This window comes from Rhamphochromis longiceps, linkage group LG16 (assembly GCF_057381845.1).
Source record: "Rhamphochromis longiceps isolate RC_006_pf linkage group LG16, R_longiceps_female_GT1.1, whole genome shotgun sequence".
Taxonomy (NCBI): domain Eukaryota; kingdom Metazoa; phylum Chordata; class Actinopteri; order Cichliformes; family Cichlidae; genus Rhamphochromis; species Rhamphochromis longiceps.
In genome coordinates this window covers 18,093,281-18,118,401 of record NC_140572.1, presented here as the reverse complement: position 1 = coordinate 18,118,401, position 25,121 = coordinate 18,093,281, and the positions used below count along the sequence as shown (strand labels likewise).

The window sequence follows — 25,121 nt, the reverse complement described above, 5'->3', positions numbered from 1 at the left end:
AGACATGACAGTGGTCCAGAATGATGCCGCCAGACACAAAACTTTAATGAATCAACAATATTTGGTTTCATACAATAACATCATTAGTGCAAACAAGGACAAGCATTTGAAATATTTATTCGTCACACTTCAGCAGCGGATATGCGATATCTGTACATAACGACAACTCCACGTTTCTGATGTATCTCTAATCAGAGACGACCAACACCAGCTCTGGAAATATTCAGATACTTAGAATACACACAATCTATATTTTTTAGGGTGAAAAAAAGGCTGCTCAAAGAAGTGATTTATATATATTAGTGTTTCCAATTTCAGAAATATGTCAGTCTCCAGCACCATCACCTCCTGGAATGTGCACCGATTTATTGTTTGTATTAATCTCCCTATCAACTCTAAATAATGCAGTGACATTAATCATAAAAGTGTTGCGGTACTTCCATGTTTTCATTGCGTGATAATTCAAAAAGGCAGCGCAATAGTTAATGTATTAGAATTATAGCTGACCCTTCATTGGGTCACTAACTTCTGCTGGCCAAAACAAAATACATATTATATCAAAAAAATAAGATGCCAAACTTTGATCTGGAAACCAAATAAATACAAATAAATACAGGGTGTATGCTGAGATGTTAGTATGATATTTTGGATGATATATATATATACATATATATATATATATATATATATATATATATATAAAGCAATGTCAATAACACATGGCTTCTCATCCTCAAAAACAGTGAACATACCATTACATCCATTGTCTGTTATCTACACACATGTATTGTGGATTAAAGCAGCAACTGAAAGGTTTTCAATTAATACAGATCGATTATTATTTACATAAGTTTGTGATTTTACAGCTTTCCATCATCATGGACTGTGACAGCCGATTGTAGTCGAACAAGGAAGAGAAATCCCCACTTCTTCATGGGTACTCTAAAGTCAATCCAGAGCAGCAGTAGAGAGAGAGTAAACAGGGGGAACGAAACAAGATGCCTCCAAGCCACGCATAATGATACTACCAGTTAAGGTCAAACTGTAGTGATACAGAGGTTGCTAAGAGATATAGAGGAGGGCGACAACATATAGAGGGGCTGAGGCCGAAGTGCTCCTTTAGAAGATTTGTTGTTCAAAGAGGATCTTCTCAAATCCTTGTGGAGGAGTGTGATAGAAGTCATTAAACTGGCAGTCTAAGATGGCACTGTCATCCACTAGAACAGAAGATAAAGACACGATCAATCATAAGTTCAGACACTGTATTCTTGTTCACGTCTTAACTTTTCTATAGTTGAATTTCACCTTTAAAGACCCTGAAAGTATATACTCTGTGAAAACAGCTTTAGGTTTTCTTCTGTTTATAAGATAAACTCTCAAAACCTCAACCTGAGCCTGTGTACGTGTGTTGTCTGAGAATGTTACCAAACACAGGGATGAAAACAGCACATTATACATGTGTTTGCGTATGCAGAATTACAGTGGTTGGGATTGGGGGCATAAATGAAACGGATTTCATCAACTTTTACCTACAACTCTCAGACACTCGGGAAATGCTAGCGAATTAATTCTGATTTGGCTGTTTATGCCACAATATTACACCAAGATCTGATTTACAAGTACACATGGAATCAGTCCAAATTAAAGGTGATGTGATCAGGTTCCAGGTGATGACACCCCCCCGGATGTTAAATGCAATTTGGGACACTTGCGATTGCATTCTGATCACGGCTTTAGTTAGAGAGTTCAGGTCAAGAGCAAACATCTTACATGTGTGCTGTCCAACATAAAACCGCCAGCTGATTATCTGGACAAGCTCCACACATCAGATGGAGAACTGAATCAAGTCACTGAAATCATTGCAGTAACTTTTTACTGGACGAAATTATGCATGTCTTGATTCTCCGTGGCAAGGCCACTGCCTTCCGATGAAAGCTGTGTTTGATCAGTTCAAATAGAACACTCTTTCCTGTGTGTGGCGAAATATTCACATTAAAAACTCTATTAAACTCAATTCAACTAAAACTGTCAGCCTGTCTGTAGAACAGCTGTGCAAAGATGTGCAATACAGCCCTCTAGTGGAATCAAGTTGTAACTGCTGTAACGAATACAAAAAGATCCATACATTTTTTTTTTTGTTATATTCAAGTAAGGCAACAATGATCATATAGTTAGCAATCATTGGTAACTAGTGAACATATGAAATCAACTTACCATAAACAACAGGGTATACAGTGCCTCGGATCCCTGAGGCAGGACAATGCATGTTCTTTCCGTTCAGATATAAATTCAGCTCCACGTGGTCATATGTGATTCCCTGAGGAACACAAATACACAAGCTGAGAAAAGCATGAAACTCTTGTTGAAGTATCTTATCTCAGGAGGTCACAGCTTACATCTGTGCCATGTTTAAAATCTTTCCTATATTTTAAAAGAAGCAGGAAAAGTTGTTTTTTTCTCTTTTAAACAGAACTTTTATCAAATAAACAAAGACAAGAAGACAATACAAGACACTAAGGTTCCCATCTCACAGACTTCTTTGCTTTCTCCTCTTATGGCAAATGAAAATGGGACTGACAAAGTTGGATTTAAAAAACATGCCAAAGCATTTTTTGATGAAGACATGCTAAATCTCTGCCACCAACACAGTGTTAGTGTCTAATACAAAACCGGTTCTACGCATTTAAAGCAAAAACAAACAAACCCACCAACACTGTAGCACAAAACTGCTGCTCCCAAAGCTGAAACCACTGACATCAATGGGAGGGGCTACCCCCAAAAAAGATGATTTATAGCCCGCATACTGAATGTGTTCATGACATTCTTCCCACAGAAATCACCCCAACTTCTTCCACACACAGCTGGTTTTCAAACCTGTCAAAATGTGGGCTTGTACTCAAAAGGCGCCGAGCGAGAACTGACTCAAAACTGCACTGCATCAGCGGAAAAGAGGCAATAATCATCAGCACTTAGCCGATTGAACCCGTAAATTAAATTTTAGCCTTTGTAATCAAAGGCTTAAGAGTTTAGAAGTATGCCTAAGTAGCCTGAATCACTCAAGAAACACTAGTGAGGGCCAATGTCAGTTTGTTTAGCTGCCTAGTGTTCCAGTAAGAAGTGATAAAGAGAACAGATGATAACGTACATGTGTGCTCCACCACAACCTTATAAGCTAGTTAGTTACAAGCTGTGTAAAGTTCAACTTACTTACATAGAAACAACTGTCGAAAAGCATCGACTGCTAATGAGCTGTCCGGTTACTGTCCCTGAGAGAGGCCGTGCACTTATATTCTTTTTAACTTTGTGACTGCATCTGTCTTTATGATTATTTGATATAAATAAAGGATATTAAATGTGCAGACTCATCGCACATGGGCTGCAGAATACCATCATATAGGATAGAACAAACACCACAGATCAAATGCTGGATCTGATAAATCCTATTGCTTTTTGAAAAATATAAGCTCATCTTGAATTGTGTGTATGGTGAGCACGTTCACAGTCACACACGTCAAACAATCTCAGTATAGCAACTCAGCGATCAATCACAACTTTCATACAAGTTGGTTTCTCTAGCAAAAATATTTGCAGAGATGGATCGCTCCGTGTGTGTCAGACAAGATTCAAACAGCTAAATCTGAAACACAGTGCAGAGTGAGTGACTGATCTGAATTTGATGAAAATTAAAATACTTTGTGTCATAATAAAATTAATGATAATCACTTATAGATTTACTCTTTACCCCTTTAAAGCCTACTAAAAGTCTACTGGGATCTGAGTGGTTTCTGTCAAAGTTTAGGCCTGCTTATAAAACCAAATAACTGGGTTCACATCAGAAATTACGAGGGTGGTCTCAGCCTATGCAGCTATCCTTGGAAAAATACGGAAACTACTCTAATGGTCATCAAACCGTGTCTTTATGGGGAAAAGAATCAAAAGGAGTGTCTGAGGTGTCAAAAATCGCCATTAAAGGGTACAGGGGAGGTCATCAAATGTCTTTATGGGGGAAAGAGTTCATAATTCTCTTTGCACAAGTTTCTTCCTTTGCATTTACGTAGTTCCAGTATGTCAAGTTAATCTGTAGAAATAGCTTCTTGCTTTCTTTTAAGGCAGGTGACTTTGGTGCACTCGTACTACTATTAAGAAGGGGTCAGCACAGAGACTACAAGCCCATTATCATCAATGGAGTGGAGAGGGTGCAGTCCTTCAAGTATCTTGGTGTCCACATCTCCTCAGACCTGACATGGGCTGCCCACATTCAGGTCCAGACCAAAAACTCTGTATCACCTACGACAACTGAGGAAGTTCAGGGTCTCTCCAAAGATCCTCAGGATTTTCTATACAGGCGCTGTGGAGAGCATCCTCACACAGAACATGACATCGTGGTTCGGGAACAGCTGTGTGAAGGACTAAAAAGCTCTCCAGAGAGTGATCCGTACAGCAGAACGCTGCTGCAGGATTGCTCTCCCCCCGCTCCAGGACACCTACACCAGGAGATGCCGGACTAGAGCAGCGCAGATACTGAAGGACCCGTCCCATCCTGGCAACAAACTGTTCCAACTTCTGCAATCTGGTAGAAGGTTCTGCATCATCCAGGCAAGGACAGAGAGACTCAAGAGGAGCTTCTATCCCCAAGCCATCCGGGCCCTAAACACACACATCTCACATCATCTAAACTCACATAATCTATAATTGACTGAGACAGGACTCTCTTCCAGACACTCTAAACCCAGACACATTTCAAATTCCTTTAATTTTAAATATGTTTATATTGTCTATTCTGTAAAATAAATCTGACTGATTTATTTTACATTCTTATTAATGTACAGAATTCACCTGCCTCCTGCTACTACTGCACACTCACCCAATGTGTATGTGTATGTGTATATATATATATATATATATATATATATATATATATATATATATATATATATATATATATATATATATATATATATTTATTGTTCTTCCTCTATCTCCCCCCCCCTTTTTTGCACATGTCGAGAGCGTGTCAGGTTACATTTCACTGTGTGTTATACTTGTATAACTATGCATGTGACATATAAAGAACCTTGAACCTTTAATTACTAACAGACTTGAAGGGTTTCCACGGTGACCAAAGTTTAAATTATGGTAAAACTGTCTAGTAGTGGCAGAACCAAACATTGCCCTATAAAGAGCATGGTTGGAATTTCTACACCATCAATCTGCTTTTAAAAAATCAATTTGTTCCAACCTCAAGTCTGAACTCATTAAACTTGTATCTTTTTAAAACTTATTTCAGAGTCCTGACAGTTTTGTGAACAATTCCAATAATATGTAATAAAAAAGGGATGATCAGCAGCTGTGTAGAGTATGTTCTCTGCAATGAATCGTTTCGGTACTTACAACAGAAGATATTTTTTATCTCTGGAACAGCCTTTAGGATAAAAGTTAATGTTTTTAGTTCCCACCCCAGTTCTAATTGATTCCACGAGATTCCGAGAAAACCCTCTCCCCAAAAAACAGTTCTCCATTTTTAGCTTCACAGCCCAACTAATAACACTTAAACATTTCAAAGATCAGGGCATCAAAATTAAATACGTAATTAAGCCCAATTATTTTTGTGACTTACCACAATATCCCCCTCCTGAGGAATGCTGTTAGCGGGTAGACGATTCTTCTCTTCATTATTGTGGTAAATGGAGCCATCGTGCCTCAGGACTAGGCTGTTTGTGTCTCTGCCCATAGGCACTTGGTTGAGATTCACTTTCTGGGTTGCCACACCTACCCCCCACACACCTACACACAAAGCACACCACTCAAGTACGAAGATGTGAAGGGCACACACACCAATAACATGTTCATTTTAAAACGTGTATTCCAAACTATCCTGATATTTGATGACCTCCAATCTATGTTACAAACTTTACTACAATGTTTTTCTGGACTGAGATCCGATTGTTTGTTTTAAAACTGTTGAGAATGTCATCTCAATCACTCTTTTACCACAAACTACATGTACAAAAATATAATGTGTGCTTTCAAATATGGTCATTGCAAGAAGAAGTAAGCATGAACCAGTGAGCATGCAGTCACAAGACCAGTGTGCATCTAAAAATAGTGTGTCAATAACTCCCAGCAGGAACGCAGAAAATTGCAATCATGAAGGAAAAGAAGACGATAACTAAAAGGCTTAAAAACCAAGTGCTCACCAGTGGACTGGATCTTAAACTCAAAATAACTTTTGTTCTGGTGCAAAGGAGCGTTGGCCAGGCAGCCTCCGGTTCCACATATCCTTCGGCCGCTCTTTACAATGACAACATCTGTGCCTGCAAGACAAAGCAAGGCTCGATTTTACTTTCAACTTATAATATGCACTTTCTAGATCACATGATACCCGTGAAACAGCTGAAAAGACTTTTACATTATTAATATTGTAATCATTCTGATCCAGACCATCACCACTTTAATAAAAATAGCCTTTAAGTTGTAATCCTATGATGAATACAGGCGAGGCCATGCATGTAATTTTACGGTAACAACTACCATTTAAAAAATATCATAACTTTTAAATTATGATTGTATCTTCTAAAAATTACTAGTTCTCTTCCATCTTAATGTGCAGAGGCTGAGACAGGTGAACATGGTTTTTTTTCCCCTCAAATACAAAAGCACACGTATCGTGATTTCTACTGTCACAGCCGGTTGTGAAGTCTACTTAAGTAGATCTTCAGGAAGCAGTAAGTCATACTTTACAATGTTGTGGGAAACATGTTGTGGCCAAGATAAAAATGGACAAATGTGTATATTTCTCCATTTATCAGTGAACATTGAAACGAGCCGATTAATCCGTTCTGTCCAAAGATACAAAGTAAATACAGCTTTCTGCTTAAAATCACAGTAATTTAGTGTGTCTTAAATTCTCTTTGGGGCGCAAAGAGGGGGATTCTGACAGCTTCCATCCATGAACAGTTGTAAAAGAGCTCAGGTTCAATTTTCTGTCCGGTCAGTTGTTGCTGTCTTTGTCTTGTGTCATGTCAAGCTGCGGTTAGCAACAACTGAAAGCCCTGTTGAAAGTTTACCAAATGAACGTTTTAGGGCAGCTCACTGCAACACACAGAAACACTTAGCCTAGCAGCGCAGAAAAATTTACTAGCAGCTATCGGCTAGCGAGCTAGAAGTAGCAGCGGAAGTAGCAAACCACCTTGCCACACACATACACGGAGAGAGGCAGCTGGGCGTGTGTAGACATAAACTGCTCCTATATGAGCAGCAAGAATTACACGCAAACTTCACTTACCCATGTGATGAGTATCTAACTGAACTGTGGGCATTTCTTTGAGGGGAATATGCCCCGATCCGCCATCTCCGCAGCAGCCTAGACAACACGTAAACATCGCAGCCATTATTATTTTTTCCACGACACCAGCCGAACATCCGGAAACAAACTTAGACCAGAAACCAAAGAGCGCTGGACGTCAAAGCGTCAAGAGGTCCCGCTGCGCAACGGCGACACCCAGCGGCAGAGGGCGGTGCAGCATAAGCCCCTGCTACCCCTGCTGTATCCAATCACAGCGCCTAAGATAGGCAGTTGCTCCTGATGGCATGGAAACAAGGGAAGAAAATCAAGGTCAACATTTCTACACGTGACTAAGTAACTATTGGATATCGATGTTACATAACCCGAAACGAAGAGAGAGTGAATTTTGGAGGGAAAACATCAAAGGTTTAATGGTGGATACATAGCCTACTAATGTGCTGATTTCGCCCAGCACAGTGCACCTGATGTACTTTAAGTTAATATTTTTTCAGTTTAGGTTCAAACTTGAGGCTCCATAATAACAAAGCATTTAAATGTAGTTTGTAATATATATATATACACACACACACACACACACACACACACATATATATATATAAGCTAATACAGATGGGGTCCACACGTGCGCCTCTTAGCGTGTAAATCGTTTGCAGGTATATATTGACAAGTGCCAACACGAGGGACAGAAGTAGTCCACTGCAGGAAAAAAAACGTGCAACGGCAAAGCTGCTACTAAAACCTAGTTGACAGTTTTTCACGCTGGAATGTTTTGCATAGCAACAGCCCCTCCCCCAACAGACAAGCAGGGATCCTCTGCAAATTACCCGCAGGGCTAAAAACGTAAACATCCCGATCTTCAAGGAGAAACCTGTCAAATCGCTTTAAAACGCCAATAGTTTTCATTTCGGTATGGATTTATGTGCAGTTTGAATTATAAGTGCGCTGTTATAGAGGAGTTTTTATGCTGCAGAAAATATTTGGCACGCCACTGAAATGGTTAACTCCAAACCCGGAAAAGGGCGAAGTCTGCACAGCAACAAGCGCCATGATTGCGTTGCACTGTGCGTCTCAGCAGTCAGCAGCTGGTGAGTGAATCTTTTGGTCCAGTAGTTGCATGTTACTATGCGCTTGCAAAATCTGTCACAGCCCTCCTTCAGTACCTTGCCAACAGGATCGACTCTAACGCAAGCGCTGTTTGTCGATAATTTGTCGCACTGGATTGGTTAGACGACGGGGATTTTAGGGGCTCAGCTCAGCTCAGCTAACCACCGTCCTATTTTGCAATACACAGCTAGGAGATAATGATTTACTGTTAACTATAAAGTTACTGATTATTCTGATTCGCATCCAACCTGCAGAGATCTCTCTCTCTCTCTTTAAAAGTTTCTTACAACGCCAACTGGCAACTGAGATACATCAAAAATCAGGATGTTGCATGACCCAAATTGCTCAAACGGAGCTTTTGGCAGAGCTCAATCCAAGCTTTTACGCGCGTACAGGGATCCGAGTCGGTTTCACTTTCGGGATGGGGATATTCCACACACATTTGGAACGTGACAGCCAAATCTGTATCCTTTGCGATGCTGCATCATTGTTTTTCGTGTTCAAATATTGCATCTTTTGCCTTATGGGGAGGCATCCCTTAGTGGGTGCGTATTGTGTAGTGCGTTTTATCGTGTCCTTTTTTTGCTGTTGGGTTTTTGTTTTGTTGTTGGTTTGTTTTTTCATTTGTTTTCTAAATTGAGTATCGATTTGACGCCTGGATGATGTGTTTGCAGGGTGCAATGGAGCAGCTAGAAGAGGAACTTACATGCCCAATCTGCTGCGGTCTGTTCGAGGACCCGCGGGTCTTGCTGTGCTCACACAGCTTTTGCAAGAAATGCTTGGAGGGACTCTTGGAGGGGAATCGAGGTCCAGCTTTTAGGACACCTTTCAAATGCCCCACCTGCCGCAAAGAGACCCCCCACAACGGCGCAAACAGCCTGCAGATCAACTACTCTCTGCGCGGGATAGTTGAGAAGTTCAGCAAAATAAAGGTTATACCCAAAATGTCTGCATGTAAACAACACTTCGGTCAGCCTCTTAACATATTTTGCGCCACCGACTTGAAATTAATATGTGGATTTTGCGCAGCGACGAATGACCACGAAGGGCACAAGTTCTGCTCCTTGGAGGATGCGTATGAACGGGAAAAGAAGGCGTTTGATGAGCTGCTTTGCGGGGTGAAGAACTGGCGTAGCGCAGATTACCTGTCCTGCCTGGATACACTACAAGCCAGTAAGAAAAGGGCGCTTCTGTCGGTCAGTAAGGACGCAGAGAAGGTAAAAAACTATTTCGAGAAACTCATCAGTGCCCTTGAATGCAAAAAGAATGAGATCCTATCCGACTTCGAAACACTAAAGCTGGTGGTGATGCAAGCATACGACCCGGAGATCAGCAAGCTGAGCGCAGCGCTGGAGGAGCAGAAACGCGCGCTCAGCATCGCTGGGTCTTTCGGGAGCGTTTCCGACACCCTGTGCTTTCTGCAGCAGATGCAAGAGTTCCGGGACAAGTTAAAGCTGCTTAACAATACTCCACTGCCGTCTCGGAAAGACATGGACGTCGGTCCCCTTGTGCGTAATTTCGACGTTAAAAACTGGGATTCATTGAGGCTCAGGGAAGTGGACAGGATGTCGGTCCCCCACGAGAGTGGCTCCTACCGAATAGGGAACAAACGCATGGCAGTGCCCAGATGGATCAGCATTCTTATCCTCACACTTATCAGCTCGGTGGTGCTGTCTCTGCTGCTGCCGCACACCTTCACAGCGTATGTGACCAGGGAGGCTGAATCACTTCTCGCTGCACTTTTCTCTCTCTTTGCACATACCGGTGCGTGCCTCCAGGAAATCAAGGACATTTACATAGATGTGGTTGATGCAGGTCAGAAATATATCATGCAGTTAATCGACTCTACTGCCCGCTTTATTGACAGTTATAAATTACCCACTAACTAGATAGCGTTAACTCACAGCTGTCAGATAATTTACACATGACAAGTGAGATGTAAAACTCTAGCGAGTACTTTAAAACATCTAATTGTTTACATTAGTTGTTTTTGTTTGTTTGTTTTTTGCCTTATTGAACAAGCTGCAACCTCGATGAAGCCATAGAATCAAACGAATCAACCCTTAATCCTCTGAGGTTATAGTCTTTTCATCAAGTAAACACCAATTCACTTTTTTTCCCATGTGCAATCGATTCCTTTTTTTTTTCCTAAAAAAGAAAAAAAATCATTTCATATTTGTTCAACGTGATTTTCACAAATAAATCTGAGAATTTTGAGTCAACTCTGTTTTTATTTAATGCGACAGCTCAGAACGGGCTGCTTTTTCCAAATGTATACATGTAAATGCAATTCGATGAAGTAAGCAAGTGCGTAATGAAAGAATGCAGTGTGATCCACGGCCTCTCTCCCACAGAGGCTTCTGCGCCATAGTGATGCTGCAGCCTCTTCAAGGTTATAAGCGTTACATAACAGGGCCCGTGTGAAAAATTCAGCAGGCTGCAGACACCGCAGCTCCCGGTGATCACAGCGCTCGTTGACGTGTGTGGATGAAACCTTACATCCTTATAGGTCTCTGTCAGAGCATAGATCTGCAGGCAGTCGTGCATACTATTTTTTGTTGTTGTTATGCGACTCATTCATTGCATGACTGTGTCCAGACAGTGAAGTCAATCCTGCAGAGTGGGTAATTAATAGAAGTGTGTATATTCTCTGGTTTTCTGCTGTGCGTCTGAATAGAAATGAAAGTAACTTTGAGGCCTAAAACTCAAAACACGTGGTTAAATTGAATTAATCTGGGTTAACTCAAATCAGATACTTGGCTTTTTTTCTTTTTTTTTAATGGATCAGAGTAAAAGGACAGTGGATTGTGACTAAAGATCAGTTATCCTGTTGTTTATGTATTCCCTATATGCATTTTGGAGAGGGAGACTCCATAAGATCACGCCACAAAGCGAATCAGTGATGTCAGCACTGACCATAATTCAGGATCTACGTCATGGCACGCATGTACATATATATAGCTTTCTGTTGCCAGGCAAATAAAGCATGGGTATAAAAGTAGGAGTCTCTATTAATATTTAATTTTAATCTCACGCAAATATAAACACAGCCTGTTAAATGTTAACTAGATAAAAATGAAACAAAACTACTGGGCGGCTGTATAACTGACTTTTTAACACGGCCATAAAGACAGCGCACGGTCAGCCGCTTTATACCAAAAGTGAGAATAAAAAACTCCAAGCTCTCATCTGGACAATCGGCGGTCACTAAATACTCAAATAATTTGTGAATAATCTTTTCAGTGTAGCAAATATCACATTTCTGGAGCATTTCCAGCACTCTGGGACGTTTTTAAACCCCATTGTAATTTTTTTAAATTGCTGTTTATTGAATAATGAGTTTTCCCATTATTTTTCTCATTAGCGGGTACAAATTTTACCCAGGAACCAATTTCTCTTGGTGTGGGGGTGGATATGGGAACTAATGTACAGCCGTATATTAATGTAGGCAAAGGTAATAAAATGCGTCGAAAGGTATAAGCAGGTAAATATGCATTTTTTAAAAATAACAGAAGTGATAAAAATGCATATATAAACAATTCTAAGTCACTATAGGGAATTTCAGACTGCACATCGATTATCGCTGCTTCCACATTTTGATGTGTGCGGAGTCTGTTGCTTTTCCAATGCGCAAAATAATGGAATTTAAATGCAACACTGAGCATTTAAATCATAGCATTTAGAAAGACAAGATATAAATATTTCCAAAATTATAAGTAACATTTTTCCCCTTTCCCACCTACCCTGTCAATACACACACACACACACACACACACACACACACACACACACAGCTGTTTTATGTCCACCGTATAGTCTTGGCAATATTAAAGATTAAGATATTATAGATAATTTAGTAAATCCGTATGAATGGTATAAAATATGCTTAATGTGTATATACAAGTAGGAGGGTTATATTGTTTGTATAATTTCGTAAAACTCAAAAGTTCTTGCAAAGAAATAAATCAGGGATAATAAAACCCCTGAAACTTTTATTAAAAATTCATAAATATCACCCTTGTTAAATGCACCAATTCAATTTTTCTCTTAGTTTCATAAATACGTGATTTTCTGAACTTTTAATAATAATAATAATAATAACAACAAAAGGCGCATAAGGCCAAATGGAAGGAAACTGCTGCAGCTGCGTTTCGTCAGTAAAAGGGGAAATATTGGACTAGACAGAATTCACTGTTCCCAAGGAAAAAAGAAAGAAAATGCAAGCACTTAGTTTGTGTTTCATACAAACTTTAAAAAAAACGGAAAGGTCCGGTATGTATAACTTTACAGAGGAGTGTAACAACGCACTCAACTTCTCTATTAATCTTTTCTAATTTATACATTCACATAAAGCCTACGTGATGTTTTGAAAGAATACAGATATTAACCAGCTTAAACGATCCTATACCAAAGGCCTGTAAATCGAAGTTAAACGCTTTTTATTTATGAGAGTCTGAATCTGGATCATCGTCAGCATCATCCTGGCAGGACTTAAAATGGAGGGCTTAGCCCGCCGCCCGAGCACAACTGCAGATTTAGCGCACAAAATATATCGCTATAGATTAAAAATATAAAGGCAGTTATAATGCAAAAGAATATAAGGTAAATTCTGACCGCTATAAGCAAGTTATTAAAAAAAAAAAAAAAAAAACTATCGAATAAACTGAGCCCAAATTGTATTAAAACCGTATTTTCTTTTTCTTTTTGTTTATTTAATTTTTTAAACACACTACAGACAGTGAATTCATCTTGATTTTTCAGAAGCACTCCTGGTGTTTGGGCGACAATCCAAGCATGATTGTAACGATTTGAATCCGAAGCAAATCTGTCACTGCGCTTTGCTGAATAGGCCCAAATATCCCAGCAGCGCTGCAGAAAGGCCACGCAGGCCATTGTGAGCATTTCTTCTCCAAGGACGGCGGCGCTTCTTAAAGCCTCGTTAATAGTTTCCGCTATCAGGAACACAAACGCCTTTCCTGTCCCTTAAACTAAAGACTACTAAACACACCACACCGACAAAAGTTTAGCATAACAACTTGAAAACACACTGCAGAGACAAAACAGAATTAAAACGTTTTTATTCTCAAAAGGTTTACACATAATAGTGAAGTGTAATAAAATGTAGTATACATATTTTACATGTCAATACAATATGGAATAGACATTAAGTAAGAATCAGTGAGTCAACCTGTACCTGTAAACATTTCTAAAGGCCAGCCTCTGTTTGCCACCACCTGAGTGGTCTGAGTACACTCAGTGGTGGTTAGTTGCTGTGATTGTGAGTGGCCCGCTTTGCTTCAGCAGTACGATCAATACTGGAGACTTCAGCTAGAGTGTTAACTCCAATATTTACGTGCTGCTACAGTAAGGCGACCAGAAAATGAGAATGGGGAAGCCCAAACAACTTTCTCATCACAGCTGGGGGGAGGGAGAAGAAAGGCTATGAGAAATTAATTCAAGTCAGTAAAGACTACTGTTTTATGCAAAAGTGACAGTACGTTACCTGTTACCTCAAGCTTTCACTGCAACAGTATGTTTGGTGGAGAGACTGTGAGATAATAGCTATGTAGTATATTCAGGCTTTAGTGCGGCAGCACAGTATGGCCTGCATCTCAGTATAACCCACAAACCATTCCGTGCTGCTACAACATCACCAGAACTGCTGCTGCGGTCCTTCCATTCAAAACAGTCTCTGCTTCTGTGTTATTTGCGCTGTCTTCATCTTCTGGCCTTCTAATCCTTAGCACATGTTTACGGATGGATACAGAGCCATTACCTATTATTTAAACCACCTAAAGACATTCAGGTGATCACCAGAATCAGATTGAAGTTTCCAGTCTTCTCCTAAAGTGGCCATGGAGACTCGGCATCTGAAACACACAAAACAAAAAGAAAAAGAGAGAGAAAAGGTTTAATATAATACAGAAGTCATTCTCAAAATATTAACATTAAGTATTAAAGTGTTCTTTGTGCTGAAAAGTATGTGGACAGGAGAGCTTCACACTCTTGCGTTTGTTGAAAGCCTCATCTCAAAAATGTATGGGCATTACTAAGCTGCTGCACTCTTCCAGGAAATCACTTATCACAATTTCAAAGCCTGGCTGCCAAGATTTGCACCAGTTAACCACAATGTAAGGTCGGACAATGATGCTGGATGATAAGGCCTGGACCCTTGGCTAGCTGTCGGCCTCCAGTTCATCCACAAGCTGTTCAAAGGGATTGAGGTCAGAGCTGTGTGTAGGCCAGTGGAGTTCTTCCACACAAAACTTGGAAATATATTTCTTTATAGATATTGCTCAATGCATGAAGCACTGTTGAAACTAGAAGACGTATTCCCCAAACTGTTGCCACATTTAAAATACAGAAATATTATTGTATGCTCTACAATTAGGATTCCCCTCAACTTTGAGCCAAGCAGCTTATAGGAGCACCAATGTCCACAGACTTCGTAATGTACTTATAGTGTTACATCTGAAGTTTGCAAAATCTTTAATCTACTTTTATTAAAAAACACAAGTAGGAGTCAAAATTAAATGATTATTTATTTACACCCTTGCAAATAAGGCGTGGACTGATTTATGTCAGCAGTGTAAAACTATTTGACAAGGCACTTTTCTAAAAGTCAGAAATCATTTCTCCCTAATGTAAACTTGCAAAACTATTGTTGCATTTTCATTCCACTCCCATTAGTGCTACTGGCAGATGTTCAAACATCCAAGTGTAAAGCTAGCATATAGTGCAGTTCACTGTTCATGCTCCATAGAAACTACTGAAAATAACTTAGGTTTAAAATTCATCTTAAAATTGGGAAAAATCAAAAGAATAAGAATAATAGCTTACTTTAAAAAATTAAAATTCAAACAAAGAAAAGGGGTCATATGGAGAGACCACAAATATAAAATTCACATGAATACTAACAGATATTTTGCCTTTTCAGGAGCCAGCACACAATAGGTCATCTGAAATGTAGATGAAAGCAAATGCAAATGAAAATGCAAAAAAAAAAAAAAAAGCAATTTGCCCACAACAGCTCAGCAAATAAAATATCTTCCAGTTATTTCAACTGAAGAATGTGCCACCCTTGATGTAAAAAGTTTTAGGCTGCTGTAGTAAATGTCAACAAAACATTTAAATCTTAAAACATGTAGAAGGTGTTAAAACAAACATTATCCCGATAATAATCCCATGGGAGATTTAGGCCAACAATTGTTACCACTAGAGGTCTCAATGGACCTGTAATTATGACCTTAGTCTGAAATGGACATGATAGCCTGAATGTGATAGTCTCTTGCATACTTCCTCTCCAAAAAGACACTGATAAGTTCGGCAGTTGTTTTCTTTCTCACACAAACTCCAGTCTAGTTCACATGAAAGACTAAAAAGAAAAGAAAAGCCACAAACATTTTTCTTCATGTGATAATGAAGGTGTGAGTAGGGATAACAACAATAGTGGCACAAAGGCACTGCTTTCATCTGTTATACTGTAACAGACAAAAGTCTTTAATTTGAATTTGACTTTAAAAATCCCCAAACATGTTGTATTTCTCAATAAAGTGTTAAACAGATGCAACTTGAACTATGATGACTGGCAAACTAAAACTTGTTATACCAGCCTGCAAAGAAATGTTGATTTTACCTCCTGTGCCATTACCGCAAAGTTTCTGATATCTAAAGGATATCGCGTGATTCTGACTTCAGGCAAATTAAACACCTTTATTAATGAGAGGCATTCATGATTACAGCCCAATTGCATAACCCAATGTAGTCAACACAGGTGCAACAGCACAACTCAGCCAGACCTACCTGAGAGTGGCAGGTGGGTGGAAAAACAGTGAAGACCACTTAGTGTGGTGTATTTTTTTTTGCCCCCTTTCCACTTTCCTCTTCTACTTACCCAGTTTATAAGTAGAAGTCTAGCCTGTAATTCACAGATAATGTCCCTTATTGCCTAACATTAAAAAAAACACATGGGAAAAAAAACAAACAAACAAACAAACAAAAAAAAAAAACATAGTACAAGCCAAGTCAGTATGAAATTAAACACTTCCTCAATTCTAATTTTACAGTTGATATCATGCATACCTAAAAAAAAATTTGCACCTAAATGACAAAAAAAAAATAAAAAATAAATAAAAATAAGATTGTTACCAAGAAAACAGAGTTTTAAGACATTTGAAGCTGCTGTTAATTTAAAACTACAAACCAGGACTGTGCAATTGCCAGATTTGTGGGGCAAATTCTTGTTTTAGTCCTAGGCTAATAAAGTCCACACTGCCTGTTAGGAGTGCAACAAAAATTAGACACTAGTCTTCAAACAGAAATGCTACACACACTTACTTCCCGATCACAGGGATTTGCCGTTTTTAAGCTTTGTAAACGGAATAACTTGCAATAGCCATTCAAATAAAATAAAATAAAAAAAATTGACAGAAGACATGAGTGTGCTCTGCAAAGCTGCAGGTGAGAAATGACATCAGACATTGTTTTTAAAATCATAAAAAATAAATAAATTTGTGAGAAAAATAAATTCACTGATTTACAAAAAGGTTTTGCTAGTTATAAAAACAATGACAGCCCACTATTGTTACAGTGGATCTACTTTCCTGCAGAATAATCATGTATAATTTTCTCATCTCATATTTAGTTTGTACACACCATTTTTTTTTGCAGAACAGCCTGATCTACACTGAAGTTGCAATCAAACAAACCTAAAATACTTAACAAAAAGCACACAAAGAAACAAACCAGGTAAGTTGTGCAATTTCCTTATAAGCTGATCATTTCTTTCCAAGTCCAGGTGGAACTGTTCACATCACTGACTCCAACCTCTCCCTATTTTTCTCTCTCTCCTTTAAAGGAAGCATGCCCGGACATGTCATCTTCTCTGCTCAGCCTTTTTAACCCATTCCTACAGACACTTGCTACCCATACAATGACCTTAAAGAGTCACCTGACCCCAAGGTTGAAAGGTCAAGTAACCTCCTACACCCAGTAGGGCAAAAGGGACATGGACATGACAACCCATCACCTCCCCAGATCAAGTGGTCTGGGTTAGCCTCTTCTGGTCTGTTTTACAGAGTATTCTGCAAGTATAAGCACAAAGTAAAGGGAGATCCGCATTGAAATCATCAACTGCGAAAAAACAGGGAACAGCAATCACATCCATCCATCTTTGCAAAAATATCACTGATTAAAACTATTTGGCCATCCCAGAGTTACAGTGCATGGAACCACACTAAGACATTTTCTTCTCCATTTTACAAGCAAGCTATATCCTTACCCAATTACAAATCCGTTTCATGTAGCATGTAAGCCAGATAAACATCAGGGATTAGCCTAGCCAAATCATTGTTGTTCTGCATATGGCAAGACAACTGCACAGGGTAAAAATATACTGTGTTCACTGTGCCACAGCTTTACAATTAATGATGAAATGTTTCACCAACTACTGGGCAATATTTACACAGCATGAGATCTTTTCATCATCTCCACACAAAATAGATCAGTCCACAAAATAACAAAGGTATCAACTGTCATGGGGGGAAGAAAAAAAAAATAATTTAAAAAATAATTTAAAAAAAAAAAAAAAAAAGAGGCAGATTACCTTTAAGAGCTGTTTAAGAGCAACTCAGAAGGTGATGAATAGTTTTACTGTTCACAGTAGTCCAAGGATGCGACCAATAAAGAACTGCTTTGTTCCTTTCTAGAAAAACAAACAAACAAACAAACAAACAAAAAAAAAAAAAAAAAAAAAAAAAAAAAAAAAAAAAAAAAAAAGCACTGTAATGACAGTATGTGTTAATTCAAGAAAAGCCAGTTACATTTGCATGGCCACTCACACATGTAAAGCAGTGACTGGGATTCCCTAGAAGCTCCAGCAATATTTTTTCAAACAAACTAATTTGGTGCAAACAACAATCAACTAATATGCAAAGCTTAATTTGACTCATTGTTCCATTCATTTATTTTTTTAAGTGTTTTTTTTATAGTTAAAGCCATTTTTAACCACTTCCAGAGAAAGTACGGACCACACTGTAAGACTCCCCCATGCCAAACAGCAGTGTCTGTCATCTAAATATACAAGTACGTCCACAATGTGTGGTGAAATATTTAATCCAAACAACTGCTGTACCTGAACTACAATATAAACAGTAATTCAACTGAGTACCACTAAGTACTACCCAAATACATTTCTGGTCTCTCCAGTTTTTTACTCCTATACTTGAACTCTCTCAAGTTTGCTCCTCCTGTCGCAAAAGACAGAGCAGCCATAAACAGGATGCAGACAATGCTGTAAACTGTGATGCAATATCAAAAGTTCGACCTGAGAACCCGATTTATAGTTGACCAACAGCATGAGGTTAGTTAAGAAAACCTTGGGCTCCAACTACCCTGAAAAAAAATAATACTAAAAAAATGAAAGAAAAATCCCAACTACCACAACCTTTAAAATGGCTGCTTGAAGTTTTTTCATTACACTCAAGCAGTACTTACAGATCGATGAGTAAGACTGAAATTAGGATCTAAGTAAGCATGTATGTTGAATGTGCATGCTTACATATGCAAGAGGGGCAAAAAGAGGAAGGAAAGGCAAAGTGAGAGAGAGTTGAATCACACACCCATACACTCATGCAGCAATTACACAAACAGACTATACTTGTTTTTGTTGTTTTACTTATTAAAGCACAAATGTCTAGGTGAAATTTAGTAACTTGTCCTAGTTCAGTGTTTAAAAAAAATAAAAAGTTAAGCACACAACACAAGCAAAAGTCTTATCTGCCAAAAATAAGGCTTTTAAAAAATGTAAAGTTTTGCTACAGTTGGCTGACTTTAAACAACACAAATAAAAAAAATAAATACACAAACAGTGTATTATGATTATTGTGTGTTTTAAGTCTGTTAAAAAAACAAAAAACCCCAAAACATTACAAGAATGATTGTCGTTTTCACCAGGTTCCTTATTAGGCTCGACTTATCTGCTTACAGCTAGAGTGACAGTTACACACCAGTGAATCGACACAAGATAAAGCAGTAAACCCAAAATTACATGGGTTTATATTACTGTTGGAAATAAACCAAAATAGTTTTAAAACTTAACATTAACTAAATAAGACACTGTTTGTCACACTGTATGAAAATATCTGGTCTATGTGAACACAAACACATCCCCTTACTGGGGGTAGTGGGTGAGGTGTAATTTGTGTTAGAGCAATAAAATAAAAATAATAACATAAAAATGCCTTGAATATTTTTGGATAATTAAATCTTTTCAATCTGACGGCATACTAGTTAATACCGTGAGATACTCTATAACCCTTGTGTGGGGAAAAAAAAAAAACAGAAAAAAAAAAAAACAGAAAAAAAAAAGTTTGTGCCACAGAAAAACACCAATGAAAACACCATGTGTCTAACCAGGAGGTAGACTCTTGCCATGTTTAATCTTACTGGTGGTGCTGCAGCAGGTTATCATATTACTTACCTAAAATCTAAAATGTAATCATCAAGTAGATTATTCCCTAGCATTGTAACAGCTGATACCTTTCTAAACGTGCTGTCTGAGGCACAACTTCACTTAAAATAAATAAATGTATATATATATATATATATATTTTAAAGATACATGTTTTAGAGAGCTGTACCGGACCATTTAAAATGACTAATATTCTGAACACAGACCAGCCTAATCACTTCAGTGTTCGAGACACATGACCGTACTTTAGGATGACCTCAAAAGTGCACTTCCCCACTGAACAGATTTACAAAAAAAATGTGATGAAACGATAACAATTATACATAAAACTGACAATTTTTAAAAAAAAGTCAGATTAATTAATCCTTACACTGCTTAACCTTACAACTTTTTAGTTAAAGAAATGTAAGGCTATATGCACTATAGCACTTAGTGTACGCAAAAATACATTTTTAGAAAATAATAATAAAGCCAATAGAAGGGCAGTATTTAAAGATGTGGCAAGGCAATTAGCAGCTGTAACTAGTACCATCAGCCTTAAACTATATGCTTTGGAGGATGGAAGAGAGAGAGAGAGAGAGAGCGAGAGAGAAAGAGAAAAATCATCATGCAAATCAGCACACATTCTCAAAAGATCACATCTAAGCTTGAGGCTTAACTAGAATGACCAGTGCTTAAAACTGTTCCAGAAAAGTGACTGACCATTTGACAGCTTCTATTTAATGGTGCAGAGCTGAAGCCAAGGCCAACTCCTCGAGTAAGTGTTTAAAAAAAAAAAAAAAAAAAAAAAAAAAAAAAAAAAAAAAAAGAGAGAAAGAAAGAAAAAAAGAAAGATCGAAAGCTGTCCCTATCACAGCAAATTTGAATACTATCAACTTTGCACTGCAAGAAAGAAAAAAAAAAAAAAAAAAAAAAAAAAAAAAGAGAGAGAGAAGGGTGGGGGTTCTCTGCAGTCTGGCTACAGCACATGTGAGCAAGTACAAGTAGAGAGTCACAGTTTATCAGGAAATGGGGGGTGGGAGCCTATTTTGCCAGAGGGGTCTGAAGAATGATGAGTCACAGAATGTCTGAAACAGCACATCGGTGCTCTGCAAAGAGTGTGAAAAGGCAAATACCACAGAACGGAGGAAACATAAACCTGTAGCTTTTAATAGAGATCAACTGAAGGCACTGCATTAATATTTTTTTAAGGGATTGTGAGGGGTGGTAGAATAATGCTGCATTGTAACTCTAAAATGAAAAAGAATGAGGTAAATATTTACACCCACTTTACCTATATGAGCACATTAGAAACATTTTAAAACCTAGTTACCAGCAAGCAAGAGTCCAAATATTACTTTGATACTATATTTTGATCATAAAATTTCACTTTGACAAGGTGCTGCCTGCTCTCTTCTAGACATTAGAGGTGCAATTTCTCACTTTCCCCCTTCAATACTAATATCACAAATAACTACTCATGCTGCAGCTAATATAGTAACATTAAAGCCCACTTCAACTAAACTAGACAAAATTAGATATTGTAAACACTTCATAATAAGCTACACTGAAACAAAGTGTCATTTATAATCACTATCACTTTTCGATTTTTGAAACAAAACATTTTCAGTGTGACTTTGTTTTATAATTACACTTTAACAACCAAGTACTCAGCAATACCCTCATCCACCTAAAGTATTACAAACATTTGACTAAATAGCTTAAAAACTTACTGCCTCTCTGGCTAAACTGACACCACGACAGGCTGACAGTTTTAACTTTTAGTACGAAATAAGCAGATAGACAAATGTTAAGAATCCCATTAAATATTTACAATTAGGTGTCTAAATGCCTACATTGTCCAAGCTCTACTTTACACCCATTCTTTAATTCTGCTCAAGTGTAGTGACCCAATTAGCCTTTTTGACACTGTAGGAGTAACATATGGTTTAATTATCAATGAAACATTTTTAAAACCTGTAATTTCAAACTGGCAGTTACAGTAGAATGAAATGGGAACTTGGTTTAAATATAGAGTTCCAGTTTTTCGTACACTACGTGGTACTGCATTATTCCCAACACGGGTGATCACATGCCTGTCACATTTTAAGTCGTACTATTCAAAGAGTTTCATAATCCCACAAATTCTACTATTCTTGTAAGCCTGACACACCAGATGATGCTGTACAGTAATTTTCTCCTCCTTCACTTCTTTGCTCTGATGTCTCTTTGAAAGGGCTTTCCCTCATTTCCACAACCCAATTACCCTTAAAAATATACAAAATCTTGGTTTAGAAGTTTCACTATAAAAATAAATAAATTAATAATCATTTAAAAATGCTGCCCCACTTCTACAATAATTATCATACTATGGGTGTAATATGCAATTCCACAGAAGACAACTTTGTTGTTTCCAACCATTTAGTTACATTTTCATTCAAAGTCATGCAAACCTAAAACAATTCTTTACTTACTGCTGCAGAATATGTGTGACAAAATAAAAATCCAGGGAAAATGCTATTAGTAAGACATGGCCCTAGAAAAAAATATGCATTTCAAGAAAAATGGAAAGGGGTGCCTACACTCTGTAGATCCCTCATCTGAAAGAGTTTTTTTTTCCAAATAAACTTAAGCAAGATCACCTGTTTACTAATGTGAATACGTAGTTGTATGAATAAAGGCTACACTGCAAAAGATACGAAGGCCTCACATTATGTAACATATTAAACCGATCTCGACTTGGAAGGAAGCAGAAGGGCGGGTTCAGACGCGCAATTATATGGAGCCTCTCTTTTCCTTCAATATGCTTTATTTCTCGAGTAGTCCTGTTCGTTTTTAAAAACTAAATAAATATAATACTGAAAAAAGGTCACAAAATAGCCCCTACCCGTCATGATTGGGCCCATTTTTTCGGTCACTCGTTAGAGGTTAGACCACGCAGTTTCCCCTCCCCGGTTCACTCTATTTGAATTAAATCAGGGTCCATGGCACACAGAAACTGCTGCGACGCTAGTAAGAGCAGAAAGGAAGGGGCAAAGGGAGGCAGCGAGCAGTGGCTCCAAGTCTTTTACATCAAACTACAATGAACCGAATACCCTAACATTACAGCATGCCACGGGAATCACCACAACTACCAATTCCTCGTTTTTATTTTGTAAATCTAACCTTACCTCAACTTTATTGCTTCGTTAGTGGCTGTGACAGCCATTCGTCAAACCTTTAACACAGCTATTAAAGTAGAAACATCATGTCGCGAGTTATGATTGTTGTCCCTTGGCTAAGAGCCACACGGATCATCTTACATTAATCTAAGGCATTAGAATATATTGACAGGCACAAATTTAAAGCAAGTACTCAACTCTAGATAAGATAAAGTCATATTTTTAGTCATCGGAGTTGCATTATAACACAACCTGTCACTAGTAACGGCCAGAAACAAACAAACAGAAAAAAAACTCTAGTAGCCACTTCATGACAGAGATAGGGAAATAAAACAAAACTCCGTCATTATTATTGCGGGCATTACAGGGATATAGGTCATACAGGGATATAATAATAAACTTACCAGGTGTTTTTTGTCTAACGATCCACAAAACACTTCCAACATCACACATGCAGTTTAGCAGCTCGGAAAAAACGCCTGTCTTAACTTAAAAAGCTTGGTCAAATTAAGTTCCTACAAAAAGCACTGTGTCTGTTCCGGTCTCCTTTCGGGGTTTTTTTCCCTCCTAAGCCAGCGTAGGTGCCGTGTGCATTTGTTGACACTGCCGAATGCAGTTCGCCTCTGTTCCAGCTTGGCAGCTTTTACACCTCCCGCTCAAAACTGAGCTCCAGTGCAAAATAAATAGTCCATTATAGTTTCACTTTGATTAATAACAATCGATTGAAGCGCGTCTTCAGTGTGGTATAATTTCCCATCAAGTCTTTTTTCACCCAAATAATTCCTCCTCATCTCCTGACTAAAACGACCCGCTCTCGTTTTTTTTTCACCGTTACAGTGCAGCAAAGTCAGATATCCCTCTCTACGTGCTAGCACGCTAAGCTAGTAGGCTAGCTGCTAAAGAAGTACAAGCTGACAAAGCTGGCCAAATGGCTAACGTCTCCCCTCCGCGGTCTTTTTTCCACGTACTCCTCGCCTTAAGTCCGTTCGTGCACTCCAGTTAAATCAATTTAAATATTTTGAGGCTACAATTACCTGTGTTTCCGTTGAAATAACACGACTCCTTCTCTAAAAGCGCAGTTTTTGAGCGCTTGGTTTCTCTCCCCCCCCGTCTCGGAACAGCTTTCTACATTCGCAGCATCCTCTACCCGCAGCTGTCGAGGCAATCGCTGTTCACTCGAAAATGGCGCCGAAAGACTTGTCTCATTCAAATTCGATAGAGCCTTCCATTCGCCCTATTGGCTAAATACGGTGTCGAGTCTGCCTGCTGATTGGCTGCTGAAAATGCACTCTCGAATGATCTCGCAGCCCACCGCAGCGATCAACAAATTAACTCTTCAAGGCCTCGCAGTGTCTTTTACGGCATCAACTAACGGGAAACCCTTTTCGTTCAAACTAGTTCATACGAGGATTTCTGATATGACACGAATACTCTTAGTAGAGACTGCGCACTATTTACAAAACATTGCAGTCTGTCTAAATACATAGTAAAAGTGGGAATAAAAGACTGTGTGTAAAAAAAAATCAACAGAATACAAGCTGGCCTATATTCATAGAATAAAATCTATATCGTTAGAAATACACGCATAATGTGTCCTACCAGGCACGATTGTACAGGAATAAACATTTACTGAGAGCTACAGTTATTTACACCTGCAACTATATCCATTTGTACTGGCTACACTGAGCAAATTCAGTCCATAGTGACCCACAACAAAATAGCAAGGATGTTGCACTTATGCTTGGAGTTACAATAGTTTGCTCTTTTCCAACTCACTGATTATTTCTTCTTAAGGCTTTTGCCAGTGTATAAGCAATCTTTCTAATTATACTTGCCATAGAATATTGTATATAGGAGGATCGATCCCATGCAAAGCATGTAAAAGCATCTTCCTACGGATGCATAAGAATTTGAAATACTTCTCTACTTCTCTTCTCCCATGCTTCTCTTACCATCTTTCATATAAGCACTATGAATGTCTATTCAAATTCGGTTAGTCATTTATAGGATGGTGTGGTTATCTGCCGTTAGCACTAAAATGCTTGCCTTGGAGTGACAGACCTATCAAAGACAAGAATAGCCAAATTAAGCATACTGTAGA

General features: G+C 38.4%; 2 protein-coding genes and 2 long non-coding RNA genes across 5 annotated transcripts; 2 read left to right on the top strand and 2 right to left on the bottom strand.

Moving 5' to 3' along the window:
• Positions 1-21: 21 nt before the first annotated feature.
• Positions 22-7,443, bottom strand: spryd7b (SPRY domain containing 7b). Its single transcript, XM_085384002.1, has 5 exons — positions 7,286-7,443; positions 6,198-6,314; positions 5,618-5,784; positions 2,215-2,317; positions 22-1,217 (listed from the first exon to the last, which is right to left on the bottom strand). Exons 1-5 carry the CDS (start codon positions 7,389-7,391, stop codon positions 1,120-1,122), a joined length of 591 nt encoding a protein of 196 aa, XP_085240128.1. The 5' UTR covers positions 7,392-7,443; the 3' UTR covers positions 22-1,119.
• An 815-nt stretch (positions 7,444-8,258) lies between these two features.
• On the top strand, positions 8,259-13,350 carry trim13 (tripartite motif containing 13). Of its 2 annotated transcripts, none has more exons than XM_085384000.1 (2): positions 8,259-8,391; positions 9,085-13,350. In XM_085384000.1, the coding sequence occupies exon 2, from the start codon at positions 9,091-9,093 to the stop codon at positions 10,297-10,299; it is 1,209 nt and encodes a 402-aa protein (XP_085240126.1). In that variant the 5' UTR covers positions 8,259-8,391; positions 9,085-9,090; the 3' UTR covers positions 10,300-13,350. The 2 variants fall into 2 exon arrangements, with proteins under 2 accessions (XP_085240126.1, XP_085240127.1); XM_085384001.1 differs by lacking the exon at positions 8,259-8,391 and adding an exon at positions 8,416-8,955.
• Positions 13,351-13,471: 121 nt separating this feature from the next.
• Positions 13,472-24,483, bottom strand: LOC146650897 (uncharacterized). The gene is made up of 2 exons (XR_014907865.1): positions 24,055-24,483; positions 13,472-14,280 (listed from the first exon to the last, which is right to left on the bottom strand). It is a non-coding gene; the product is annotated as an uncharacterized LOC146650897 (long non-coding RNA).
• Positions 14,429-17,946, top strand: LOC146650898 (uncharacterized). Its single transcript, XR_014907866.1, has 3 exons — positions 14,429-14,634; positions 17,081-17,158; positions 17,268-17,946. It is a non-coding gene; the product is annotated as an uncharacterized LOC146650898 (long non-coding RNA).
• Positions 24,484-25,121: the final 638 nt, after the last annotated feature.